The sequence below is a fragment of the Argopecten irradians genome, chromosome 13 (assembly GCF_041381155.1).
Source record: "Argopecten irradians isolate NY chromosome 13, Ai_NY, whole genome shotgun sequence".
NCBI lineage: Eukaryota > Metazoa > Mollusca > Bivalvia > Pectinida > Pectinidae > Argopecten > Argopecten irradians.
In genome coordinates, this window is record NC_091146.1 from 13,222,657 (window position 1) to 13,245,353 (window position 22,697).

Consider the following 22,697-nt stretch of genomic DNA (forward strand, 5'->3'; position numbering starts at 1 on the left):
ATTCAGGAAACTGACCTCCGTCAGAAAAACAGAAAGGTTAGAAATATCCAATAGAAATACAGCACGTCACGCGATAATAGTTTATTAACTTTCATTTTTTTTAATTTACGTTTTTTAAAACTGATTACTATTCATATGAAGCACATGTTGTACTTCAAATGATGCAGGCTATATATAGACTAGAGCCCTGACGTGAAGACTACTATTGTCCTTCGGTACGATCATTGTTGCATGTCAATCTTGGAAAGATGAATATGATTTATTCACGTCTCACGTGATACCCGATAACGTTTATGCGGGACTAGTATCGCCAGTGGTGATGGAACATAAATACCTGTAATCCTCCCGCTAAAATGACGTTAACGGGGGATATCATCTTATAACTTGACATCATTCCATCACCAACAGAAACAATAGTTCAGCACAAACGTTATCGGGTACCATGTGGTACGTGAGTTATTCCCATTGGAAATGGGAATTATTAAAAAAAAGTTTGGTATACAAATGTGCCTCAAATGTTATGTTTTCATTGCTTCTTTGAAGACTGCTGGCCGTCCTGATCTCTGATGCAGTATATCAAAGAGTGAGTTTGACAGCTATATTTGGTGAATTCAAAACAAGATCCACATGCTCCAACCAGATACAAACGTATATTCGAGACGTAGTTGTTTTAAGATGCATGTTTTTATATACATGCACATCAACCTACAAGGGACTGGAGTACCCTTGCAGTGACTTGGGTCGCGTATAAGGAGGGGCGTATCATGATGTATGTTTGACAGAAACCTAGATAACAATATCTTATTCCTAGGGCCACTTCCTGGTGACATTGGCAGCAGCAGATATCGCCTGTCACATTGAATTTATCTTTCCCCAAACAAGTTCGGTGTGATCCATTGGACAATTACCTTTAATGCGTACATCTGACAAATGCAGTATATACTTATATATTTACACTTGCTAGGCTTGGTCACTATACGCTAATACTAGCCGATTTTGTTTACCATAACTGCATGGTAACATTGAACTTTGAACTTGCGTAAGGAAATGTTCTGTGCAACGTAAAAGGACTACTTTTTTTTTTTAAAAGAAACACACGGCTTTGTTTACATTTTGACGCAACATTACGTGTATATTGTTGTTTTTCATAGAATTTTGGAAAAATGTAAACAATATATACATGTTTTATATTTATATATGATTCAAACAATTTTTAAATTAACAATTGTATAAAGAAACGGAAAAATATCCCGACCGGGGCGACGTGCTTTCATTTTTGTTAAAAATGATGGGTGTCAAATGTAAACATTACCTCTGTGCCTATGTTCGTCCTACGATCGAGCCTTTGGGGTGGACGGGTGTGAGACCCTCTGATAGAGGTCAGTTATAAACATATCCTCTTGTCTTTGTTCTTTGAGTATTTAATCATGTGTATTATAAAACATGCACCGCTAATAATCCACGTGTTGACAGTTCCGCGTCACCACAAATACATTGTATCCATCGAACACAAGTGAATTTGTTTCATCTATCGATGGCGATATGGATCTAAGCGTAGATTATATAATCACATGGCTCCCAAGGATGTAATACCGTCAAGTGAGACGACATCTCAAACACATTGAGCTACTTGGAAATCGGTGTTTTGCCAACTTCGGCAAACTAAAGTGTGTAAGCGTGCGTCAGCTTCGCCTCGCTGCACAATAACGGTCACCGAGTTCACACATGTGGCCGTGTACAAATTCTTTATGTTATTACGCTATATATTAACTTTTAGCAAAATTGAATATATATTTAAAGTTCTGATCTGATTAAATAAAATTATCTCTGAAATTTACTTTGTTTGTCATGTTTATTTTACACTAAAATATTGAACTTTTTTGTCGTCGCGGATGAATAATTCTACCTTACGTGAAGCGTCACCATTCGCTGTTCAAATGAGTAAGCTCCTCCCACTTTTGACCGACTTTTATTGAATAATTACGTCACTTTCAAATGACGATTTTATTGCATAAAATATAAATAAAAAGTCGTGTGAGTGTAAATATAGGGATTGGATTTTGTTTTTATGTTAACCATGCTTGTATGGAGCAATTCCTCTAAGAATATATTCAATATGGGGCGCTAACGCGCCCCATAGAATATATTCTTAGAGAGATTGCTCCATACAAGCATGGTTAACATAAAAACGAAATCCAATCCCTATATATATATTCGCCAGTTCCTTCTCCGCATGTAACAAAATAAAATGTACTTCAAGTAAATATCCACAAGACGATAAATGTAAATAATATGTCGGTATGGAGCAATTCAAATCACTTCAAAATCCTACCCGACTTCCTTGATATAGATACGTCATTTTATATTAACTTCTTATGCTTACCTCAGACCTAAAGTTCTTATAAATACCTACCCCAGGGATACCTGGATCATACCAGGGTATCCAGTACATTGGTGGTATGGAGGTCATAGGTCGGATACCACTTTTTTACAACTGACCTAATGTGGTAGCTAAGGTATGCTCTGTAGTTTGGGTCAGGTAGTGTAGCATGTACATCATGTACACCTGCGGATCATGAATAAATCAGGAGATAAAATGTAAACGATGTAAATACAAAAATGATAGAAAAAAGAAAGTAACGGTCAGGCCGTGTAGCTCGTACACCATTTAAAGGCGCGGATCATAAATAAAACACGAGAAACAAACGATGGAAGGAATATAATGAAAGGTTTACATCCCAAAAGACGATAGTGCTAGGGAAAAGGGGGTTTGGAGGAAAAGAAAGATATAAAGTAAGATGGAAGAGAAGAATGCATTCCAAGAACTTGATTTCAACTGTAACATTAAGTATATTAATCTAATACCCCTACATAATTATATGTTGTAAGGGATTTGACAGATATGAGAGAATGATTTTTTATCTTTTATATTTTTTTCTTCATCATTCATTTTACAGTCAATCCATATTATCATATCACACATGTTTTCATACACAGACCCTTAATATGTTATGAGAGTATATTAGATATTTATCATAGCTGAAACTCATGAGTTTGTAAAGACAAGTATGTGATTAATTCTATACTGTAAGCTGTGCGATTTTGAATCATATATTTCATTAAACGGTATCGTGTAAACCTCCTCTCGATGATTATTATCAAAAGAAATATCTAAAATAGCATCCCATCTAAGACGAGAGAAAGATTATTTCCAAATACTTTTCAATCAATATTTTACGTGTATAATAAATGTCCAATATTTAATAACATACAAAGAAGTCATGCTATTCTTATATTTGGTAATGTGAAAGTAATATATAGAGCATATTCCTTGATAAAAAACGGTAAAAATCCATCGAGTTTGTGGAAACTTTCATGGGTGAAAAATATCAGTTTCCACGATAATGAGATGCAATATTACTAGTATTCATCAAGAAACAAAGAATATTATATTTATTTTCACTTTTTCGTCCTCTTAGAGAAGACCATCACTACTAGAGCCGCCAAAGGTATTCCGCCATTTTATCTAACAAAGCTATTTTTGTAAGCATAACGTCAGATTCTTAATCATAAATATGACGTCATTTTCCACGCACAAACTATAACATTACAATCAAAATTTTATTTTCACCGTCAATGCTGCATTCCTATTGGTGAAAACCGAGCGAAAATATGAAAACAGACATTTTCACTGGAGTGAAGTATATGCCCACACTGGAAAATTGTATTTGACTGCGAAATATGCAATCAATATAACAAATGATAAGTTAACACACAATTGATTGACCTAATGTTACCACTGGGAAGGGAGTAGGACTGAGTTCAGCGGTGGGCAAATGAGTCCATCTACATCTGGCTGCACCCCCGTAATCTCAACAGAGATGACGGATATATATCAACGTTACACTTGGTATTTTTTAGCCCAAGGGAATAATCAAAGTGACTGATTCAAAGAGACTATACGTGCAGATTAGTGAGGCATTTTAATCCATGATATGTACGTACCTTTCCATGTAACTGTTGTACTTGGTATTTTATAAACCACATTGTATATTCAACCACAATATCATTTTGTTTTCAAACCTAGCTCACACTAGTCTAGCGAATAACAAATTGCCCAATTTAAATAATTTTTGGAATACAAAAAATGTTACCTTTAGAATCTATTATCATGTATATATAACGAACCGAAACAGCAGCTTTTTTCTTTTTTTTTTGAACTTTAATTTACAAATTAAGAAACAATATTTCAATATCATTAAGTAATCATTAGTTTATTTTGTTTATACATATATTGATTACTTTGTAATATGTATGTAATAAATGATGTTCTTTACCAATGCCTTACACAATTTCTTATGTAGTATACATACACATCGATAATTTTAAATTGATGTTTATATTTGTGTCGTGGTTGTAGTGTAGTAGATTCTTTCTTTTTCGTTTTATAATGTGTTTCTTTTCGTTTTGATATCAAATCCGTAATATTAGTCGCCGCGTCAAAAATAATATTATATTTATATAAAGAACAAATATATACACAGTCTTTAGGTCAATTTGACCTGAAATATCTTGACCTGAAATTGATATGAAATTCACCTGAAATTGAGATCAATTGAGATCAATTTTATGTCAAGAGTTTGCTCTTTTCAGGTAAATTTGACCTATAAGACATATTGCCTGTGTACATGGTTGGTTTTATATGTCGTTTTCATTTCGTTAAAATTGGGTAAATAGAATGATTATAAAGTTTATAGATGTATACAATGGTAACAGTCATGGTAAAACATCGGTCTAGTTCTAACTATTATAACATCCATTTCCATTAATACGACTCTGTCATAAGTGAAGGGAAGTCTCAGAGGGGATGTCTCAGAAACGATTTTGGAAAAAATGTTATAATATTGTGTTTTTGCCTTTTCACTTGCATTGTCAACTTTAAGAGTTACAGCGCCATGGTATCAATATGCTTTTTGACATTTACATTGCTCCATGTTCTCAGTTACCACACGTTCTGTTCTGAAACATCCTTCAATAGCTAGATGTTTTATCACATCAAGGTTGTTATATTTGGTAGTTGTACTATCTATTAATTCCCTGTCGATTGTAATAAGAAATTGTTACATATAAGATTGACAATATTTGATTCAAACCTCATGGAAATCAACACTCAAAGCAATGTAATGATAATCAATCTTTTAATCAAAATCAAATCAACATTTTTCTTTTAGTAAATATGCAGAGTGACATGGGAATACATTATCTTTAATGTGAAATATACTTTAGTTCTGCACTTAAAATTATCAGAACTAGCAGTTTTGTTCTGATATGTGCTGTCCAAACTTTACAATCAACACCAATATCGAATTAAAGACTAGAATTTTCACAACTATCTGCTGCATTCAGTAGTCTTTCTTCTCCTGTAAATATATAAATTGAGTATTTTAATCACTACATTAATGATATGCAAAAAGTATAAAGTTATTGTTTTACATATCAATTGAAAAAAAGCAATGCACGTTTTGCAATTCACTTTCAACATAAACTCGCGAGGGTACCCAGAGCACCCGGGCAAACCCGAAGTGATCAGGTGAGTGAAGACTTGTTCCGGATAGAAGGATGGCTGAACCTGATCGTAAGGATCCAATCAGTAATGGACAACGCCATCTTTATGATACATGTATAGTACCCGGGTATTATAAGTATTATTTTATTGAGTTGAATACAAAATTGTCGTATTGAATTAGTTACACATCCTCTTTTATGGTAACGGATTATTAATTTCAATAGTAAAATACATATTTATTTGCCAAAATCATTAGTAAAAAAAAATGTTATATTAATATTCACTTTTTGTCGATTGTTACGGACAGCTTCCTGTTAACGGAAATTTCAAAGAGATGTGTTTCCCTCTTGCCTCCTCTATTACAGTACTCGCCAGGCTTTCGTCTTTAGCATCAGCATCCGTAGCAACGTATATGGTGGAATACGGAGTACATGCTTTAATAGCTGTGAAAATGAAAAAAATGTTATTAAAAACATACTTTTCAACTAGAAATGAGTACAATTATTTATTATGTTAAAATTTTACATCGAGCTTCAAATATTAGATATTATTTATCACTGTAGTGATTTCCATTACACAATCAACCTGTTTTGTCATAACTTCTGCATATTATATTAATATTGTAATTTGTGTTGCGTTCCATATGTAAATGATGGTCGACATATATTATTAACTACAATAATGATCAAATAATGACATGTAAATTATTTAGGTCTTCATATAATGACGTTTAAATGCTAAAATCATAATATTATATGGAAAACACATCAGTACCAGCGCGGATCCCGGACATGACGTAAGTCGGACAGCTGGTCTTAGGTACAAATGTTATGTCATCCAACCATCGTATTAACTCATGTCCGTCGGTTGTAGTCACGACTGTGGTTAAGTTTGCTGTAATGTAGGGCATATCATACACATATTTTGTATTTTGGATGACATGTTATCGTTTTGATGTCATTATAACAAAACCAGATCACACATGTAAAATTATAAGGTCAAACATTAAGTCAATTCAATTGCGTTATATACAAATTAATCTTTCAAGCCTATATACATAATGTTTTTGTAAGTATCATATCTTAGAAATTGATTGTATATATCTCAAATATATCTTAAATATATCCGATCTAAGACAAATTCATCGGAAAAGTGTACATGAAACCTACCTTGACCCGCAAAGGTCGACAACACATATCTCCCCGGGGCGTTATCCGTTCCAATCACTGCAGTAAGAGTATTGATAACTGTTGCTTTGAGAAATTGTACGTCATTTACCATGGACGCAGTGATATCGACTGCAAATCCCATAGACACTGCGCGTGCGTGTCTGTCTGATTTATGTAGCTGGAATGTCTCCTTCACGGTATCACGGCTATCGTCTTTCAGAACTCCCGTTACTAAAACAACAACATAATCGATTTATGTAATGCTATTGTTGCACATCCAGTGTACAGGGTACACATCATACTAGTCATCGAAATGTTACATAGTTACAATTGTCACTGGATTTGTAACAATAGTATTACGTAAACGATACTGTTTAACCTGAAACAAATGTTTATAAACAATAAAGACTTGATTTTATTATTACAGTAAACACTTGGTAGGTGTAAGGTAGTATGACCGGATTGGTTCTTGGTGTTCTGGTCTTTTTTTGAATAGCTGGTGATTATATATTTGTTGTACTGGGGAGGAAGACACGGAGTCTGTAAATCCAGTTCTAATAGTTTTATTCTTCTTTTTGTTGGTATATCATTATTACAGTTCAGATGTTATCTCATACTTCAACTCCATACTTGCTTGTTCACTTCCTTCCTCATCACCACTACCTGGGGAAGTACATCTTACTATCCATTGTCTCTGTCACTCTGTCATTCTGACCTGATGTTCTGCTCTCTTCTCTCTAACCTGTTCTCACTGACCTGATATTATGTCTGTCTCCTTTCTCTCTCCCTATATCTTTCCTTTCGAATTATATCTGTCTTTACTCTATTTATCTAAATTCTCAAATTATATTGGTTAATTACATCTTTATGAGGTGTGGCTACATTTCACATCACAAGTCTTTTGATGACCCTACTGTCCTGTCTCAGGACCAAGGTTACATGTACACTGAATTATTCTAAATGAACCTTGCATCCTCACACTATTGTCCATAGACACCTCACAGACACTTTCTCACACTCCTGACCCCTTTGAGTCCTAATGACCCTATGTGTGGTCCTGGTCATCTAAACTGCTTTAACAATTAACTATAGCCTATATCAATTCTAATTACTCTCTCTCTAGTTTCCCAATCTTTCTTACAAGCAACATTTTTCAACTGTCATAGTAGTTTCAAATTTGTTTGTGCTAGGCGAAGAGCAGTCTTAGCTGCTTTATCGGCCTTTTCATTCCCCTTTTTACCCATATGGCTGGGAATCCAGAGATAAGTAATTTGAGTTTTAGAAGACAATCTGATTGCCTTTTCAATGCGGTGTTCTTCGATATGGTCAAGCACGGGACCGATAGCACATGCTTCCGCAGAGAAAATGGAGGCAACATTCGGGAGTCGGATAGAGGAGCAGTGATTAGATGTACCACATTCTGCCGCAACATTATCATCATCTTTTGAGCCGTCAGTGTAGATCTGAACATGGTCAGGGAAAGCCCTAATGCACTCCCGAAAGGAGGATTTGTGTTCTTCGGGTAATGCACTGGATTTTGCCCTCTCATGTAGAGATAAATTGATATCAGGTGTTTGAATGAGCCATGGTTGTACATCCGATACGGTGTACTCGTCAATGGTGTCGAAATTTATATTTAGTTCCAGCAACAATTTTGAAATTCTGATGCCAAATGTTGGTATGAGCTTTTGATTTTGTGTAAATAGGAATGAATCTTTTTGCGGCACGAAGTCTCTTAGACTGAGAAAATGGACATCTTAAAAGAGTTGCCTCCTATTTCTACCCCGACGGACAACGGAAAACCGGATAGTCCAATTTAACCGGAACTAGTATTCCTATGGAGAAATAATTTCAAGTACAGTTATGTTTTGAAATCACTACTTCAATCAAATCAAAAGAATAATAAAAAAGAAAAAAAAACACATAATGCACACTTAAATGACAAAACCTTGGTGAGATATCATTGTTCAGAATTAAATATACGACAGCGAGATTATGAATGTTGTCAAAGCAATCGGGAATCGTCGGTATGGTCCGTAAATGATGATGTTGAGCGGAACGTTATGAAACCTGCCCTCAAAAGGTATGTCACTGATTATTTAAGCGACGCTCAAAAGTTTTGCCAATGAAATGAAAGTTCATCAATATCCATTGCATATTTTTTTAAACGATTAGATTTTTAATTAACAATATTGATCAGAATAAATTTAGCAAACCCTAAATTAACATTAGTATCAGCAAGTCCATCTTTTAAGGAAGCAAAATTTAGAAAATTACACAAAAGCATAAACAATGATATAGTGCAAACTATAAAACCAGAATTATGTTATATTGTGTAATTGGTGATGAAGAAATTGAATACAAATTCAATTTGTTTGCAATCCTGGGAGACTTATAGGACCATTAATCACTCTTTGAAGGCATTTTAATGCTTAAGTAAATATATACCAACATTTACTTAGCATTATTTATGAAAATAGCTCATTGAATGTACCTGAATTTTTATGCATCCGGTTTGTTCCTTTCCACTCACAAGAAACACACTCGAATTTTTTCCGACACGAATTCGGTATAAAATAATAATGGGCGAGAAACTTTCCTTGATACCATATGCGTAGTCCTGCATGTACATGCATTTGGCGCAACTCAATACATTTGATAAATAGTGATATACAAACATACACTCTACAATAAATGACACTGTCTACATAGACATGAGAACCGGGTCTGAGAACAATGAATCATTTAAGGATTAACTTGCATAGATTTAGTTATCTCCATAATATAAAAAAATCTATTCACATTAATCCTTAATAATTCAATTTACTAACGATAATCTCTTCAATATTTATTTTGGGACTCTTTTGTCTATGACATCAGTACGCCGTTATCTCAGCCAATTCGAAGCGACGTTACAAACGGCGACGCCCTCTAATTAGTGATTTATCATTACATGTAGGTACGCTCTTACACGGCTTTGTCGTAATTCATATTACAGACTTATCATACATCTCATGATAAAGGTTAATACACGTAATTACCAATCAATAATCATTACTAACCAGATCCGAAGTAACCCTTGACAACATCTCTGGCAGTTGCTGTGGAGGTGTTAACCTGTCCAGTTGATGTAAGATATTTAGCAGACGCTCTGTCTACTCCCTCCAGGGTGATGTTCTCATGAGTATACATAGAGAGGTCATCTCCTTGACCGACGGTAGCCTTAAATGCATTGACTGTAATAATAACAACTGACGATACGAACATCCAAACCAATACCGTCATTTTACTTTTAATTTCATAAACTGGTGCAAGAAGGCAACGTCGATATTCTATATAGGTTGCTCCTATTTACACAATTACCACAGCATGGACCAAAATTCCTTAGAAACCGCATATCGAAATTCTGTAATTAATCTCTTTTGCTATGACCATTCTATTTATTTTACGCTCAAGGATTCATGTGGTGGATAAAAAATATCTCAACTTCAATTACGTGTTGATCTAAAGGACCCGCCGCCCTGTAGACAGACTAATTCTTTGTAAACACATTCATAGATAGTAAGCATGGTAGCCTACTTATTTTCTTCCTGGTTATAAAGAATGACTGACTGCGTTTCACGTAATACATTAAAAATAACTACCATTGAGTACAATGATCGGACCTACTAGGCGCTCAATGTATAACCTAACAAAATTGCTTTCCAAGGCAAGACATTGTATAATCATACTTTCTAAGATTCGTTTTAGTTATCCGTTCCGTTGCGTTTATATTGCTTACTATATTGTACGGGAGACAATTGATATAATATGTCCGGCTGGGGCACTTTGTCGGTGTCTTCGGCTTGCATCTGTTCAATAACACTGTAACAAAACTTCTGTAATATTTCATTTGAAGATATTTCATTTGAGTACAGTATTTGATTATTTAATTTAATGCAAATATTAAATGCTAATATGGCATGACATTATCAAATTCGAATATAAAATGCGCTGATTTAAAATAATGGCAGTTTCGCAATATCAATTAGTAGCGTGATGATGAGCAACTAAACAAATTAGTAATGACCTCACTCATGATAAATGCAGCACAGAAAGATGACTAGGGGAAGAAACTAAAAAAAACGGATGTAACCTGATCAGGGGAAGTAACACTCCTAGTGCGGGGTCCACTTTCGGTGCGACTGGAATAGTTGGAAGAAAGGAATGTAAAATAAGCTAAACAACGGTAAATTTTAAAGTATCTTTATACAAACGGAAATCAAGCTAGAAACTTTCCGTAAGAACTGACGTGGTTAACCCTGATATAATATAGTTATTACGGAAGACAATATTACCTATGAGATAATCGCTCAACAAAATAACTATTGCTATACATTAGATGAATACATTTGTGTCTGTTATTCACGAAATAGCTTAGACGAACCTTTGGTGTGTCTAGTATATGCAAATGACAGAGGGACAAATGATGATAATGTAAAACTACGATAGCTGATATCAAAAATATGGACGATAAAATACTCATATGTCTTGGTAATCAGGCATTCAAATATCCCAACATCAACTGGGATACATGGAAAATAACAAGAGATAGCACGTTTTCTCAGGAATACAGGTTTATGTCATGAATAAGGGACTCGTCTCCATATCAAAATGTACAGTCTGAAACAAGATGTCGGAGACTAAACACCTACCCCTACCTGATCTGATTCTAACAAACGAGGAGAACATGATCGATTAAATCACCAGATCATTTAGAAAAAAGTATCAGTGCGTCATAGTGTTTGACACCGAGTGCTATGGAACCGTAAACATTATTTCGCGACGTATACGATGGAATACTACTGTAACATGCCTATTTGCATAATTATAATACTTTCAAGTGTTCAAGAACATACGGTGGGAAAATGAAGTGGATATCCTACAAAATATCATTTTCTTAACGAACTAAATCGTTCCACTATTATATAAATCGGTAGTTAAAATTCGTATAAAAATGCAAGTAGTAAATGGTATTCATTTAAAGTAAATTAGGTTGATTGATGCTGTACATAGGAGAGCAACGAAACAGAGATTTAACAGAACCGGATCGAGTACGGGAACTCAAATTATCATCTTTGATCTATAGAAGAGTATTATCGAGATGTTAAAAATAACAAGTAATATATGGGATAACCGTGGAACAGATTTTAAAAATATCACGCAGGAAATAAGAGGAAATATATTGAAAGTATATTTACATCATTGAAAAATGAACATTCGTACAAAATGAGACCGTTTTGTCTTAACAATTGTAAAGATATTGAATATTCCAAAAATATCTAAATGCCGAATAATCGTTAATTTAAAATACTGGTTAAGTATTGGAAGAATCCTGGACTCCTTTATAATTATGGATTTGAAATAAGTTTCAATTCAGGTCATTTCCATGTACATTATGCGATTTGATATGTTAATATTAACGTTTGTGAGTCCGGTGAAAAGAATTTCTATTTAGATCACGTATCATTAATACACTTAACTTATCAACTTAAAAAAGACAAACAATGACTTTGTTTTTATATCGTTGATTCTGACCGGCATAGTGACTTCGGAATATGGAAGAGATGATCTAGATTGTGTTAGTGGTTTTTAACCTGAAGATATAATATATATGTTATGAAGATATACCAGACACATCTAAATGTACTGTCATCTGATTCAAAGTATATTTGTTTGATAAAACAATTTGATTTGTATGTTACATCTCCATGACATAACTATACATACAAGTTAATCCACAACATATTGATAATAAAAAAAAAAATAAAATGAAATAAAAATTATAGCGGTGCTTTATTTTATGTTTATCTTCTCAATGAGGCCGGATATTACGAACAGCTTCCTGTTAAAAGAAACTTCAATGAGATGTGTTTCTCTGTCGCTTCCTCCATCACAGTACTCATCAGGTTATTATCTTTAGCATCAACGTCCGTAGCTACATATACGGTGGAATGAGGCGTACATGCTTTAATAGCTGTAATAATAAAATGGAATTGCTATTAAAGAAATCATAATCGGATAATAATCATATTTCAAAGGGAGGAGTAAAATTAAAAATCAATTCTTCAAAGGAGGAGTAAAATTAAAAATAATTTCAAAGGAGGATAAAATTAAAAATCATATCTTCAAAGGGAGGAGTAAAATTAAAAATCATATCTTCAAAGGGAGGAGTAAAATTAAAAATCATATCTTCAAAGGGAGGAGTAAAATTAAAAATCATATCTTCAAAGGGAGGAGTAAAATTAAAAATCATATCTTCAAAGGGAGGAGTAAAATTAAAAATCATATCTTCAAAGGGAGGAGTAAAATTAAAAATCAAATCTTCAAAGGGAGGAGTAAAATTAAAAATCAAATCTTCAATGGGAGGAGTAAAATTAAAAATCATATCTTCAAAGGGAGGAGTAAAATTAAAAATCATATCTTCAAAGGGAGGAGTAAAATTAAAAATCATATCTTCAAAGGGAGGGGTAAAATTAAAAATCATATCTTTAAAAAGGATTGAGTGAAATTAAAAATCATATCTTCAAAGGAAGGAGTAAAATTGATGCGATGAAATATTTTACTGTGCTGTTAACATTCACAAATGTTAAAAACTTCACAACACTTTTCCTTTGACTTAAAGTGTCATTACACAAGTCATTGGGTTTTATTTATTATTTTTTTCATTGACTTCAGCTTATTAAATTGATATTGTACTTTTTGACGATTTTTATATAAATATATGCGAGTCGAAATATATTATAAACTAAGGACATTACGACAATAAAATCAATATCATATAAAAAACACATTGGTACCAGCACGGATCCCGGACATGACGTAAGTCGGACAGCTTGTCTTAGGTACAAATGTCAGGCCATTCAGCAACCGTATGAACTCATTTGGATCGGTTGTGGTCACAACATTGGTTAAGTTAGCTGTAATGGTGGAGAAAAAAACCCAAATATAACATACTTTTCATGACCTCGCTGTCGTTTTGATGGCTTTACAAAAATACTAGAAAATATAATACATAATTTTCTGGAAATTTGCAGCATAACATCTTGCAATTTTATATACAATCATTAAATATTGACTCACTATTTTAAAATATTATGCAAAATAATAGTTGACTGAGCTTTGCAGAAAATCTTCATAATGCGTGCTACCGCATTATGAAATTACTGTCTGCAAAAGAGTGGCGTCTATATAGATAGTAGATTCTATATTATAAAAACAGTGTAATGGATGCTTATATTTACATTATTAACTTCAGTGACGTCATAATGGTAAGATTTTGCGTGTCATTTATACCAGTATAGACTTTACTTGGTTTATTTAGTTTGTAAGGTAGAAGTGGCAATTTTATAAAAACGCACCTTGTCCCGCAAAGGTCGATAACACATATTTCCCTGGGGCATTATCTGTTCCCATGACGGCCGACAAGATCCCGACAATCTCATGTTTCAGTGAGCTTATGTCTGTAACCATGGATGCAGAGATATCCAATGCCAATCCTAAATAAGGCACCTGTCTTTCTGTTCTATTGAGCTTGAATATTTCCTGTACTACATCACGGCTAACGTCTTTCAGTAACCCAGTAACTAAAACAGCAAAAACACTAAGGATAATGAAATACAGTAACACATGATATATCACTAGCTAGAAAGAGTTAATGTACGACAAAAGTACCCATGGATAGCTCATTATTAAGGATAGAAAGATAATTCAAACATTTATCTAATCGGGATTGCACTCTTAATCATTGATTGAGTCAGAGGTCTGTAAGTATGAACAACAATAATAACAACAAGTTTTAATTGTAATGAGTGAACATCACATATGTCACCCAAACATCTCCGTATGCTCACTATTGCATTCCTCAAAAATCGCTACATACCGGTTTTTGTGGGGTTTTGTTTGCGGGGAGGGGGTATTAGTTTAACGTCCTATTAACATCCAAGGTCGTGCGTACAGGTTTGTTGGTGGAGGAAAACCACCGACAGCGGTCAGTACCTGGTAACTACTCCACATATTATTCTAACCCGCGACTCGGAACGAAATGTGATATGTTAATATCGTCCAATGAAAAGCTATTATTTAAAGCAATATAATTAGTATCTCGAAATTATTGTGTATAAATGATTAATATGCAAATATTGATTAAAAAACAGGTGAATACAATGAGGTAACAGGAGGTACCTTTGTCTATCTAACATCACGACTCGTAGCCTAAATCCCGAAAAGAACTATTAAAAAGTAGAGGAAAATATCAGGCCAATGTACATGTATATGTGTTATAATCAATGTATGGGTCTATTAACTTTATTGTAAATACTGTATTTTTTATATGTTTTGCCCACATGTGAGAAGGGTCTTTGCCTCAATGTGCAATCGAATGAACGTAAAGTCCATTATTATTATCTAAGGAGCAGTCTGTACCTTTATCCATGAAAAATGATTCCGTTGCCCTTACAGCCGTCAGACCGGCCATGTTGTGGAGATGCGCATGCGGAGATCTGGTCCAATCAGGAGTCTCCTTGTTTATGCCCCCGGTTGCTGTGTTATTCTTTCCGGTGTCGTCTGGTCCTCCATGGCTACACTTCCCTTCTGTAGCTCGTGGGTTGGCTAGTGTTTATATACAACAAAACATATTTGTAGATCTTACATGCTAAGATACTACACCGGTAGCAGAAGTAAATATTATCAAAAAAAATAAAAGGGCTAATCGGGAATGATTTGAAGTTTGTTTCCATGCGGCAGTATTTCGAAGACCAAAATGGAACAAAAACACGCCTGTATCATGTGAATAATGACAACGCGATTTAATGAATTGATAACATGGTCGATAACGAAACCAAAATGACCTGGCTACATTTCCTAAGCCCAGGGTTTGTGAATGGTTTGATGTGTTACTGAGAACTGAGGACATTGATACAAATAGAGGTTACACAATGAATGGTTGTTAAATGTTGAATTTATTCCACACGAGTGAGTTATTTTCTAGAAGTTACAAAAGACACGAGCTTTTGCAAAGTTGCTTCCAGAAAATAAAACTAAATGTCGGACTACATGTATACATTTAAAAGCGTTCGCACGACACGGCATCGTCTAATTTCCGCCAGATAATCATCAAGCCACTACCATCAAGATCACAAAGTTCGTTTCATACACGTTAAATCTACGAAACTCATCAGTGAATTTTTTGTCCGTCAACATGTATTATTAGTACATGGTCAATTTATCATGTATTATAACGTCACGTATATTGACACAACGACCACGACGCATGCGCTTTCCAACAGCAGTTTTGGACGTCAAGCGACGATCACAACATAGAATGTCATTTAATTATTGATTGCGTTGACAATGATGACGTGGCACTTAGAAAGAAGTAGTTCGGTCAAAGTTTACCGTGTCAGCCAATCATCAGAATGTGTACATAGTTTATACCACGTGTGATATAAACAAAGTGTTAATGAACAGCTGCAGTGTTTATTCAATGTCCTCAGAGTTGAATAACGCCGCATATTGTGATCGAATATAATATAAATCGCAGTTAGTACTGAACATTTTATTTTTTGATCGAACGTTCATGACATGGTACTATTACGAAAGGGATACTTACCTACCGGTTTTGGATAATACAGTTGACCATACAGATAGCCACTGGTCAGACGGTCGTGGACCAACAGGTTGTTTTTACAGCCACTGAAAAGATGAGAGAAAGTAAATTTTATAAATCATACAGGTACATGCAAACTCTAATATATAATTGAAACACTATAATGTTCTGGTTGTCGTCATGGTTTAATGTCTAGTCTGTTATAAGGCTACCGTTAAAATCCAGGAAACCAAAGTGAGTGTTTCAATACCCTGAGGTATAAATTAAATTTTATTTCCATTAAAGTATCCAGATAGTAAGAAAATGCCGCGTCTTTATCTTTATTCATCCCACATTTTGGAATGTTTAAATTCTTATTTTTGTTTGTTTCATTTATTAACGTCCTATAAACAGCCAAGGTCAGTAAATTATACTCATGTTTATTATTTGATACCTGGATTAATATAGTCTGACTACACGAAGTATACGTAACTCTCTTAATTATGGAGTTGTAATAAAACTCTTGATCCACGACCGTCTGACCAGTGGCTATATGTATGGTCAACTGTATTATCCAAAACCGGTAGGTAGGTATCCCTTTCATAATAGTACGATATGTCATGAACGTTCGATCAAAAAATAAAATGTTCAGTACCAACTGCGATTTATATTATATTCTACACACAATATGCGGCGTTATTCAAACTGTAACTCCGTCTAAACTAACAATGACGATTAACCATTGCATTTTTTTAAAAAAATCTATAATTCATCTATATATGGCCTGTTTTAACCTCAAACTTAAATCTTAGCTTCATGGTATTTCCCTTATGTATAATATACAGCCGGAATGAAGCATTTCTTCAGACGAATATTTCTAAATAACAAATTACTACCTACATGTATAAATAAAACAATGTTTAGGATTAAATGACTGTTGAAATATCTATATACATATGTTTTGAATTAACTTTACACACAGAAATGTTCTTACTTAGCGAATCTGTCGTCACAATTTCGACAGGTGTCGGTTCCAGATTCGGCAACACTCAAATTGAATGGGGTGAGAGTTCCTGTGTGTCAATAGCAACAGAAATATAACAAAGATGTATTAAAACAAAAATATTTCGGCATCCTTGGATTCAGTGAAAGTGTAATTTAGTAGTTTTATGAACATATTCTAATGTAATATTCTACAGTGCCTTAAATAAGCCAATTTGAATTCCAATAGTGATTATCATTTTTTGTGATAATTGTTTTCAGAAAGTCATTTAAAAATGAAAGTGTATATTTTTCTCAACTAAAAACAAGTTTAAAAGATAATTATATGCATCGCAATTTCGCTTTCTTGTATCAAATTTGTTGCAACATTAATTTTGTTTTTTAAGGATACCTGTTTAGTTTTATGCATTAACACTCACATCATAGGGCCCTATATCAATATACTCATTAACAGACGTATAACATACCAAAGTTAAGGAACGATTCTCCGCCATTAACCATCATCTCTACCCAGTTAGTGTTACTGTAGAAGGACTGTAAGACCATCAGACACGTCCCCACCTTGTCTATTAGTTGACCTACCGAGGCGTCACTCAGTCGCCCTTCCGATAGGATGGCCGCTATTTCCAACCGTGTGGATTTTACTACAGCGTCGGCTGTTAACAAGAACAATGTATTTATCATTTCAGAAACCTGAATCTAATACAATGTCAAAGTATTAAATATGGTATCTATTTTTAATACAAACATAATCTTAATTAAAAGAAAATTAATATTTCCAGACCAGCAGCTAAATTATTGCTGCTCATACCATTGTTGTACAGATAATTAACTTTGGCGGTGTGGTTAGACATGTTTCTGTACGTGGTGCAACGATGAATGCAAGATATTTAGTTATTACATCAATCTCCAGAAATAATATCAGGATGTTAGCTAATAAATTAATAGTAAAAAAATTAACATGACACTGTTGATGAATCAGGGACTGTTTCCTCAGCTAATACTAATACGTTTCAGTTCCATCTCGGAGATTATGGCGTAGTCAGTACATAGGAATATTTCTTTCATACCTACATGTGTAATACTGGCTGGTCTAGGGCAATACACTCATGTCGCCTGAGGCTGTATTGCATGGCTACCCATGCAATAAAGCCTCGTGACGTCACGTCGTCAACAAAATATCTATTTCCTCGGTAAAATTTTAACATTTTTTTCACAAAATTGACTGGTTTTACTATAAAAGATGCAAGCAACGGAATTTGTGTTGAAAATATCACGTAATTTTTCATGTATGGAAATCGACTTCCAGTCGTGGATTTCTTCGAATTTATTTCAAAATGGCGGGATATTATAGTTGTAAAATTGCAGTAAAACGTCGTGGTATGAAAGAAAAATACTCTTTCATAAGTGGATATGAAGGATAGGGATATTCTACCCTCGGGATCACAAAATGTTGCAAAACCCTCGGCAAGCCTCGGGTTTTACTACATTTTGTGACCCTCGGGTAGAATATCCCTATCCTTCATATCCACATATGAAAGAGTCTTATAATATACAAACCGTCTCGGATCCTCTCGGAGATAACCATGTAGTCAGTATATATATATATACAAACCGTCTCGGATCCTTTCGGAGATAACCATGTAGTCAGTGTATATATACAATCCGTCTCGGATCCTCTGGGAGATAACCATGTAGTCAGTATATATATATATACAAACCGCCTCGGATCCTCTCGGAGATAGCCATGTAGTCAGTATATATATACAAACCGTCTCGGATCCTTTCGGAGATAACCATGTAGTCAGTATATATATACAAACCGTCTCGGATCATCTCGGAGATAACCATGTAGTCAGTATATATATACAAACCGTCTCGGATCCTCTCGGAGATAGCCATGTAGTCAGTATATATATACAAACCGTCTCGGATCCTCTCGGAGATAACCATGTAGTCAGTATATATATACAAACCGTCTCGGATCATCTCGGAGATAACCATGTAGTCAGTATATATATACAAACCGTCTCGGATCCTCTCGGAGATAGCCATGTAGTCAGTATATATATACAAACCGTCTCGGATCCTCTCGGAGATAACCATGTAGTCAGTATATATATACAAACCGCCTCGGATCCTCTCGGAGATAGCCATGTAGTCAGTATATATATACAAACCGTCTCGGATCCTCTCGGAGATAACCATTTAGTCAGTATATATATACAAACCGTCTCGGATCCTCTCGCTGTTGACGGTGTAGTCTGGGTTGTTTTTCTGTACCTTGTAGACATTCATCACAGCCGTTGCAAACTGATGAGCCCGGTTCTGGTATTCGTGGTAACCCTTCGTGTCTGTTACAAAAGAAGTATATTTTTTGTTTCAGTTATCATGCGATTCGATACTGATTTGCTTATGTTTACATTATTTTCATTTCCATATATATTCTGGGAAGTGTCTTGGAAATGAGGTGAAATAAAGCCAGATTAGTAGCAGAGGAAACTCTGAAATGTGATATTTTCCTGGCAACTGACATGCTAACCTTAAAAGTGGCGTTGAATATATCAACCACCCGGCTACCACAGTACATAATGCTGTATATCACTTCCGAATAAACGATAGTTACTACTGACCTGTTCCGAAGTATTCTCTGACAATATCATCATGATCCGTCTTAGTTGTGTTGAATTGTCCAGTCGATGTAAGAAATTTGGCTGCCGCTCTGTCCACTCCATTTAGTGTAATGCTTTCATGAGTATACATAGCCGGGTCATCGCCTTGACTAAGAGTAGCTTTGAATGCACATGACTTCACAATTAGCACTGATGTAATCAACATAAGGGCTAATACCGTCATCTTAATTTCAATTTACTTCACTAATCTTCTTTGAGTAGCGATTTCAATATCACAAACTTGTACGCATACATCGACGTTTTATACAAGCATCTCTAGACAGATGATGGACGTACCTACAGTTATTAATGCACCTAGTGGCAATGCTATGATACTGGTTGTTTTAAAGCTATATAAAACAGCTTTACTATGCTACCTTAGTGTATCTCAGGCTCAATGAGACGAAGTTGAGATCAATAACTGTTTTCAGGTCAAATATTTATCTTCCATACCAAGGTACGGATACCATTTCGACAGGCCGACATGAGAACGGTTTGACATTATCAATTCCTCTGTCAATATTGATAAGATAGTGGTCATGGAAATTAGCATAGATTTTTTATTCAGTTCATCAGCTGTTATTTAATCGATTTATCATGTAAAACAACTGTTGTAGAGTGTAATATATTCAAACTTAATTGATGGCGTGAAGCAGGGATATACTATAACATTTATTGTATCAGAGGTATCCTAAATTGTTGATATACAATGTTTTATTGTATTAACTTTCATATCATAAAATCTTATCATATTTATTTTCTCGTGTAAACTTCTGAAACAATTGCCACATTTAGTAAATCACTGATAGTGACTTTGCGATTGAAATTCAAATACCTTTGCGGTCCTTTACTTTGAACTTAAGATGTGCATTATGTACGAAACGTCATAAATACTATGTACATTTTTTGTTTTATCACACTAGGTATACATAAATATTTTTTTTTATAAATAAGTGAATATGACGTGTTATGAAAGATCTGATTTAGGTTAGACTAACTTTAAAATAGATTGATTTTAGACCTTCATTTACAACCTACATGTATCGCGTAAAATTCAATATACATCTAACCATGGTCAATACTACCAGCAATATACCACTCGGCTAGTGAGAACTTCTCTTTAGCTCGATCGGTTGAGCGTCAGCCAGTAATCCAGAGGTCCCGAGTTCGATCCCTGGCAGAGACCGTAATTAAGTTTATTATAAATCCTCCACCCTGTAACATACAGTAAAATGTACTAATCACAATCTCTGTATAATGACCACCTGCGTTTCATGAGTAAAACCTCTTTTTCATGGTCCCAAAAATCCCTTGCAATAGTTCATTCAATATCCTTGTATGTACTACTTATTTAGTAGGAATCGGTAAATACGCATACACGAGTAATAAATAACGATTTCTTAGTCAACAGTGTACGTTCTGTTATGGAGATAAGCCGAAAACTGTATAATATGTGGGAGAGAGAACTGTATCGAGGCCCGTCAGTGCCGATATCTGTTCTCTCTCCCACATATTGTACAGTTTGAGGCTTATCTCTAACTTAATACATAGCAAGTCTTTGTGCTAATAAAGTACACTTTTGTTTCTAATAAAAGCCAGCTTTTTTTGCCTTTGTCTATGAGCTCAGGTAACTCTACCAATGTACATTCAACCACGACACAAATAGACATATAGACAATGGCAACATAAAATTACCTTTGCCTGTGTTATATGTGATGAATGACATTGATGAACGGAATGCATGAAACATGTTTTTGGGTTGGACAACTATCTGTTAAATCGTTTTCACCATGTCCGCCAACAGTGGTGGAGGGATATTATTTTCTCATTTTAAGCGATATATTAAGGTGGCTTTTGTGACTTTTATTGCTAAAAGGACATTTCTTTCCAATGTCTGATGTGATAAAGAAATTTGCAAAGACTTGCAATTTAGGCGTATGTTTGAAAGTGTCTTGCTAAAATGATCGCATATGACAGTGATTTTCAGGCCAGTTCAAAACAGTCGGTGCCCCCAGAATTTTCATTGAATTCATAGGGTTTAAAATTTCGACTTATATAGGGACAATTTTGGATTTATTTATACCATGTGCAATTTCATTCAACAGGCCAATGGGATTTAGGTGAAATTCTAAAATATTGTTGAAACAGCACCAAAATCAGTGTAAAACTACAGTGTAGATGTTTTGGAAATTTAAAATCAAAAGTGGTGTACAAAAATAGCAAGGTTTCAGAAAGCGGAAATTGGAGTTAATGTTGTAAATAAGTATTAAATGGTGAATTCATAATAAGGAGGACATCTCTATATGGGCTATATACAGAAATTCAGTGGACGTGATTAATTTCGCATCAATAGAGGATAAAATTCTTTCCATATTCATTGTGTGGCATTTTTTCGTAACTTGGATTGAAAGATAATGGAATATTACGGCAGGTTGTGCGTTGTGTGTAAACATAATTATGGGATTATGCCCGGAGACATATATACTCACCCGTATTGTATAACTCTCTCATATGCTACCTTTTACTGTCTAATAAGTGACTGTCTTATATTAGAGTCACATATATAAGACAGTAAAAGGTAAAATATAGGACAGTTACAGGTAATGGTCCGATAATCCGGTAGTTAAAGTACAAAAACAACAAAAGATGACATCACAACTATG

At 34.5% G+C, this 22,697-nt stretch overlaps 2 protein-coding genes across 3 annotated transcripts; both read right to left on the reverse strand.

Moving 5' to 3' along the window:
- Positions 1-5,189: 5,189 nt before the first annotated feature.
- Positions 5,190-10,049, reverse strand: LOC138306216 (hemicentin-1-like). The gene is made up of 5 exons (XM_069246617.1): positions 9,798-10,049; positions 6,736-6,966; positions 6,341-6,460; positions 5,851-6,009; positions 5,190-5,420 (listed from the first exon to the last, which is right to left on the reverse strand). Exons 1-4 carry the CDS (start codon positions 10,018-10,020, stop codon positions 5,864-5,866), a joined length of 720 nt encoding a protein of 239 aa, XP_069102718.1. The 5' UTR covers positions 10,021-10,049; the 3' UTR covers positions 5,190-5,420; positions 5,851-5,863.
- A 2,455-nt stretch (positions 10,050-12,504) lies between these two features.
- On the reverse strand, positions 12,505-21,398 carry LOC138306459 (von Willebrand factor A domain-containing protein 7-like). 2 transcript variants are annotated; one of them, XM_069246918.1, is made up of 9 exons: positions 19,996-21,398; positions 19,594-19,716; positions 17,830-18,018; positions 17,355-17,433; positions 16,385-16,467; positions 15,199-15,384; positions 14,136-14,360; positions 13,575-13,694; positions 12,505-12,751 (listed from the first exon to the last, which is right to left on the reverse strand). In XM_069246918.1, exons 1-9 carry the CDS (start codon positions 20,216-20,218, stop codon positions 12,606-12,608), a joined length of 1,374 nt encoding a protein of 457 aa, XP_069103019.1. In that variant the 5' UTR covers positions 20,219-21,398; the 3' UTR covers positions 12,505-12,605. The 2 variants fall into 2 exon arrangements, with proteins under 2 accessions (XP_069103019.1, XP_069103020.1); XM_069246919.1 differs by lacking the exons at positions 19,594-19,716; positions 19,996-21,398 and adding an exon at positions 18,923-18,965 and having other exon boundaries at positions 12,509-12,751.
- Between the last annotated feature and the right edge of the window lie 1,299 nt (positions 21,399-22,697).